Source organism: Ricinus communis, chromosome 3 (genome assembly GCF_019578655.1).
Source record: "Ricinus communis isolate WT05 ecotype wild-type chromosome 3, ASM1957865v1, whole genome shotgun sequence".
Classification (NCBI taxonomy): domain Eukaryota; kingdom Viridiplantae; phylum Streptophyta; class Magnoliopsida; order Malpighiales; family Euphorbiaceae; genus Ricinus; species Ricinus communis.
Genome location: NC_063258.1, coordinates 24,693,486 through 24,699,942, shown reverse-complemented (window position 1 = coordinate 24,699,942; position 6,457 = coordinate 24,693,486). Strand labels below are relative to the sequence as shown.

The 6,457-nt window shown below is 27.1% G+C and overlaps 1 protein-coding gene across 1 annotated transcript; it reads right to left on the bottom strand.

Annotated features, from left to right (window-relative positions):
• Window positions 1–1,269: 1,269 nt before the first annotated feature.
• On the bottom strand, window positions 1,270–2,035 carry LOC8262857. The gene has a single exon (XM_002523499.4). The coding sequence runs from the start codon at window positions 1,947–1,949 to the stop codon at window positions 1,554–1,556; it is 396 nt and encodes a 131-aa protein (XP_002523545.1). The 5' UTR covers window positions 1,950–2,035; the 3' UTR covers window positions 1,270–1,553.
• Window positions 2,036–6,457: the final 4,422 nt, after the last annotated feature.

The window sequence follows — 6,457 nt, the reverse complement described above, 5'->3', positions numbered from 1 at the left end:
ACGCAAGAAGTAGAGTCCAATTAGGAGACGACTAAAATTTCGAATTTGACTTAATCATCCATCTAATCAGATGATTTATTATTAATTAATATTTTTCTTAAAGAATATGAAGATTTCATTATATCTTTATCACAAAAATAATAAAAAATAATTTTTTGATCAAAAATTAATTTATACTGGTCGGCTTTATATGATCGTAAATTGATTTTTTAAATTTTTTTTAAATGAGTTTAACTATATTAGAATATATTATATTTATTCTCGCTTTCGAAAAATGAGAAATCAATATAAATATAAAACACAAATAGTAAGAAAAGGGCCATTATTTGAGAGGCTTAAGAGAAAACAAAAATCTAAAATAAAATAAAACTAACTAACCTTTAATTAATTAATGGTTCTGGAGTTTATGCATCTGATGAACAATTGTAAACACGTGCTTGTCTTCTATTTACTACTTTATTCAGTTTGATTTGATTAATTAATTACTTAATAATAATAATAATGAAAGAGATTTAAAAGAGTGAGTGATCTGGATTCATTTCTGAGTGAAGAAAAGAGAAAGTGCTTTGCCACTCTAGAAAATGCAGTCCTCAAATATCAATTTGCTATCATTTCTATTTTGTTTTTTTATATTTATTTATTTTATCATTTTTTCTGCTTTTAGTGTCCGTGGGTTGACCCCTTTTTCAGACAAGTATTCAACTTGGCCTTGAATTGAAATATCTACATTTGGAAACTTTCCCTAATTGCTTACTAGAGTTGCATCTTTGAAAAATCTTAAGAACTATTTTCTTAACTGTAATTTGCCCACTCAATTCATTAGCACCAGTTTTTATCCTTAAGAAAAAATAGTTTCTAAAATTTAGAAAAAAGAACTTAAATATTACTTTTACATTTGCAGTCCCAAACATGGCTTGTAATCATCCCCTGACAGATTATAAATTATAATTTAGGAGTTAAAATCCCATGGTGTAGTTTTTGTCTGTAATGACTCTGTCAAAATCAATTAAAATTACTGTGCCATTGGTTTCTGTTACAATCACTAGCATGTCAAACTCAAATACCAAAACTAACTTATCCTGCATATTTATCTCACTAATTTAATTCATCAAGTTGATAACCTCAAGCCAAGAAAAGGAATCCAAATTGCCCCCTGATATGAATTCTATAAAAGTTCACATTCTTGCTTCTGTTTTTGAATTAGATGAAAAGATTTATAAAAAGAAAATGAATTCAAATATTTCATATATGTAAATGACAGTGAACAAATAAAACAAGAAGAACATGCAGATTAGTAAAAGTTCAAAACTTTACACCTAAAGAAACACAGATTAGAAGATTGAACTAGAACCATCCTTACATCAAACTTTTTGTTCTTTTTTTGTTGTTGTTGTTGTTATTTTGATCTAGCAAATGCATTTTATGACAGTTTTTATACACATACACCCAGATCAAAAAGGTTACAACATACCAAAAGGACATACCCACCTCCAGATTTCTAATTATTCGACAAAAATAAACATTACCCATCAAAAAAACATAACTCTCTCACATCAAATCTTGAACAATGATGCTGTTGTTGATGAGAAAGAAGCAACTTGTTCCTCTTCTTCTTCATTACATAGATCCAATTGGGTACCACACCTTCCTATAGGCTGTTGTTGTTGTTGCTGATGGTGCTGTAAAGACGGCGATGAAGATGGTGAAGAATGACAAGAATTTGCAGCCACTGCGGCTAAAGACAAACACCCTTCACTCCATGCCCTTCTTATCGGGTACGATACATTTTTACACTTGGACATACCGTGAGGACAATTATCTTTCGATTTATTGTGAAGTGCACATCTGCAATTTCGATGATACGGTCGCCGTTCAATACCCATGTCGCCGCCGGATAGACATCCGTCGTAAACGTACCGGAAAAAACCATCGGCGGATCCAGTAGCCATGGGGAAGAAGGAAGCAAACGAAATATGTTTTGATGTTTGCCTCAGAGAGGAAAATGATGAAAACAAACTACGGCAACTTATAAAGAGGAGCAGATTTATAATGGTATTAATGGAGAGGTGAAAGAGTGGGGACAAATGGGTAGTTTGTCGGCGAGCAAAAGTGTGCGATTGCGTGGTAATAGGCGCGTCTAAAGCGCTGGTCAAGACTTGGTTGCTGTCGATGCTGTGTTAAATTGTATTTTTGGCTCTTTTTGTTTGTGTTCGTGGGAAATATATAATAATAAAACTAAATTTAGCAGAGGAAAAAAAAAAGTGCAAGTAACCAACAAAATCATAGGACTAATCTAGGGTACACTAGAAAGCTACTAACTAGTAGCAATCATACATCTAACCTAGATAAAAGATTATTCCCCTCACGATAAGAACATCTAAAGTCATAATTTCTTTTTTTTTTAAACCCTAATTTATATATTTTCCGAACCATTTTAAAAAGAAATAATTATAAAAATAGTGCTTAGATTTGTTAAAATTTAACAATTAAGTGTTTAAATTTTTAAAAATTATAAATTGGTATATGAATCTAGTAAATATTTACGATTGAGCGTATATAGTAGACTAACATCTGGTTACGAGTTATCCATATCGAATTCTTATAAAATGGTGTTCCAATTTATTAAAATTTAATAATCAAGTGCTTAAACTTATTACAATTTAGTGTGTTAAATCAAAAATTATTAATATTGGAGTATGTGAAACCAATCATTATATATATATAAAAAATCTAAAGTAGATAAATTAAATTATTATATTTTTATAATGAAAAATAATATTGATATGAAAAATGAAAGATTTTTAATGTAAACAATAAAAATTACAAAGATAGATAAAAATGTATTATAAATCTTATACATTTCATAAGGAGGTGTATTAATAATTAACATTATAGTCAAGATTATTGTCTTCAATAATAACTAATTTTATTTTAAATGTTTGTAGCGATGGATTGAAGAAAATAATATATTACTCAAAGTTGGATAGAGATTTCTTTAAAAAAATTAATAAAAATATAATAGTGTAATAATGGTGATAATGAGAGCGGTATATTAATCTATTAAGAATAGATACTTTAAAAAAAAATTCTTAATATTATTCTTTTTGATCCACTTAAGCTGATAATATGTATTTTAAGATTATAAGTCTATAACTGCTATTGACTTGCTAAATATAATAAATTGTAAATATTTACCAAGTTCACATAGTAAATTAAAACTTTTAAGAGTTTAAATACTTGATTGTCAAATTTTAATAAATTCTCATACCATTTTTGTAATTATTCAGTTTCTTTATATAGGTTACTAGTTCCATACATTTAAATGTTAATAATTTTCAATTTCACAAACTAAATTGTAACTTTTAAAAATTTAAACATTTGATTGTCAAATCTTAATAAGTTTACACAGTATTTTTATAATTATTCATTCTAAAAATAATATCTTTTAGCAGATATATATATACTTTGAAATATAATTTTTTTATTTATTATTTGACATATGAGATTTAAACTAGTGTATTATTTGATTTTATTATATTGAATATTTTAATATTATATTAATGTATGAATTAATTTTCTAATTACATAATAACTTTTTATCATAGAGATTAATATAAAAAAATATATTTGTTGCTTTATATAACACAATTATTTGGTTATGGTTTATTGGACGATATTTGGTGATTATGCAATGGAGATGTGATTAAGCTTTGAAACAACTAATAAGGCTATCCACATGACAAATTGGACTTATTAAAGCAAAATCATGTAAAAAATCCTAACAAAGAGGGACTCATGGTGATCTTATAGAATTTGATGGTAACATTATTACTTAGGAAATTGATTGAAGCATATAATTTGATATTTATCTTTCCTATTTACTTTTTTAAAAATAATTTTGCTTTAATTAATGGAAAATTTTCAAAAATATCCTAAAATCAATAAAAATATTATTTTTATTATGTAAATTTAAAAAAAATATATTACTTTTTAATTTTTTTTTTCAGAAACACGGTGTGGTTATTTTTTAATTATTTTTTTTTGTTATTTTAAAAAAAAACTAAAGAAAAATAAAAAAAATAAACCGTAATTAAAAAACTTAAGAGACCGTATTTTTGATATTTTAATATAATAAAAATATAAAAAAATATAAAAAATGAGTGTTTTTGTTTTTTTTTCTCCTTAATTAATCTCAAAAGTGAGAGACAGTGCATAATGTAACTAACAAACAAAACCCCGATTTTCTTATAAATTTTTGTTTATTTGTGTTTTTTCTTTTTAATTTGTGAGGTTTGAATTATGGTGTATTAGTATAACCTAGAATAGTCTTACCTTTGCACTCAAGTACCATTTTAATAATTCTAATTGGTATTTAATTTAACCGTTTTGAGTTGCATTTGGTAAAAGTGTTTTTAACAAATAGAATTTTGATTTGTTTTCAATAATTTATTTTTGAAATTAAATAGATAGATTGATACTTATTTCAAAACATGTTTAATAAAATAGCTTATAAAAAACCTTAAGAAATTAATCTATTAAGCAATAATATCAATGTATTAGTAGCTCTGATCATGGGCTGATTTGAGTTTGGAATTGGACTAAAATCGGTTCAACTATAATTAGACTCAAACCAACCCAAAACCAGATGGAAACTGGCTTAGGGTTGATTCACCTTTGGATGGAATTGGAATTGTGGTTATGGATTGGCGGTTCTAATTTCAACCTATAGAAAAGAAAGAAGAAATTAGTTCAATTTTGTTAATATTTCAGAAATTGATTAAAATGAATCGAAATCGTGAACTAAAACCAACCAATTTTGACTTATTTGAGATATTCCTTGAGCAGTTTGGAGTCAATTTCATGTGCGGTGCTAATAATTGTGAACTAATAATTCTTAAATTGTAAGTGAATCGACGGTATTATATAATAGAATATATTATTTTTATCAAATACCAAATTCCAATATTTAAGCGAATTAACTGTTATTTTCTTTCCGTTATTTGAATTGAAAAATTATTTGTCCACCGCCTATAAATATAAAAAAAAAGTCTAAAGGGTACGTACAAAAAAAAACCAATATATCTTTATTAGTTCGTATATTAATATTGTGTATTTCTCTTTTTTTTAATTATGTTTTCTCTTAATGAGATTCACGTTATGTATTAGCTTGTTTTTTTAGCTATACTTAAGAAAATTTGATTCTAAGATCAATCAATGAAGTCATATTATTATGAATCAATTAACATAAATAAGTCATCTTTGATTGAATCTCGATAAACAATAAAATAATAACATGATTTGATCATCAGTGCAATTTTTCTATAAACTCACAGTTACATTGATTGAGATTTGGGATAATAATTCAAAACGTTTCAATTTTATTTATATAAAACACGTGAGTTTAATGTCACTAAACCTGCTTAATTACCATTTCTTAATCATAATAAATTTAACATTTTCCCCATAATTAAAATCTATATTTAAAGTATTAGTTCATAATTCACATGGCCGGCCACACACATGCAACGATTCCAGGCAATGAACATATGGATCACACGCAGGGAAATTTGGTATACTTAGCTATCATAATTGTAGCCATGCATTTCATATTTTCTTTTTTCTTCTCACATGTAGCATTTAATTTCTAATTCAACATTTTAACGTACTGTTAGGAATGCAAATTAATAGTTTTTTCCCATCAGCTGGAGCTCTCCAGGTTATTTTCTTGCATTTATTTTTTCCGTAACGCCCTAGAAAAAGTAATTTAAAAACCTTTCAATTATTTATCGGCATCGAACGAAAATGTTGATAAATATAAAAATTTATAGATGCTTAGTGTTTTTAATGTCGGTGTATGAAATTATTTAACAATGTTTTTAAAAAGCGACGATTATTAGGCGTCCATATACTTTTTTTTTTTTTTTTGGTCACGAGCTCAATTAATCAACCCTCATGATAGAATAATTATTGGATATCTTCTTGAAAGACAAATCTAGATTCTGAGTAGGGAAAGTAATAGTAGCTTGCAACATGGAGATGAACATGAGGAAGTGCAACACTTCACATGCATGCTTTTTCCTCATTGCCAAGATTTTCAAACCAATATAACCTACAAAAGGATTACTTGATGCTGATGATCAAGGTAACCCACCAAGCCATTAATGGCGTGCGTAAATTTTGCAGGTTCCTGGACCAACTTCCTTTGACAAAAACTCTAGTTAATTATTATTGTTTATGTGTGGAAGAAAAACACACAATTGCAATTATGGGTTAACTTAAAACCAACCATGCATTTTTACATTGATTACAGCCTACAGCTACCTTTATTTCATGCCAGGAAGTTATGAATGCTTGTATATTTTCTGTGTTGATTAAGTTTATTTGATGCACTTCGGTTTCATTTATTCTTATTGGGGTGCATAGGAAAAGATTATTGTATAAAATCAGCTCAGTATGC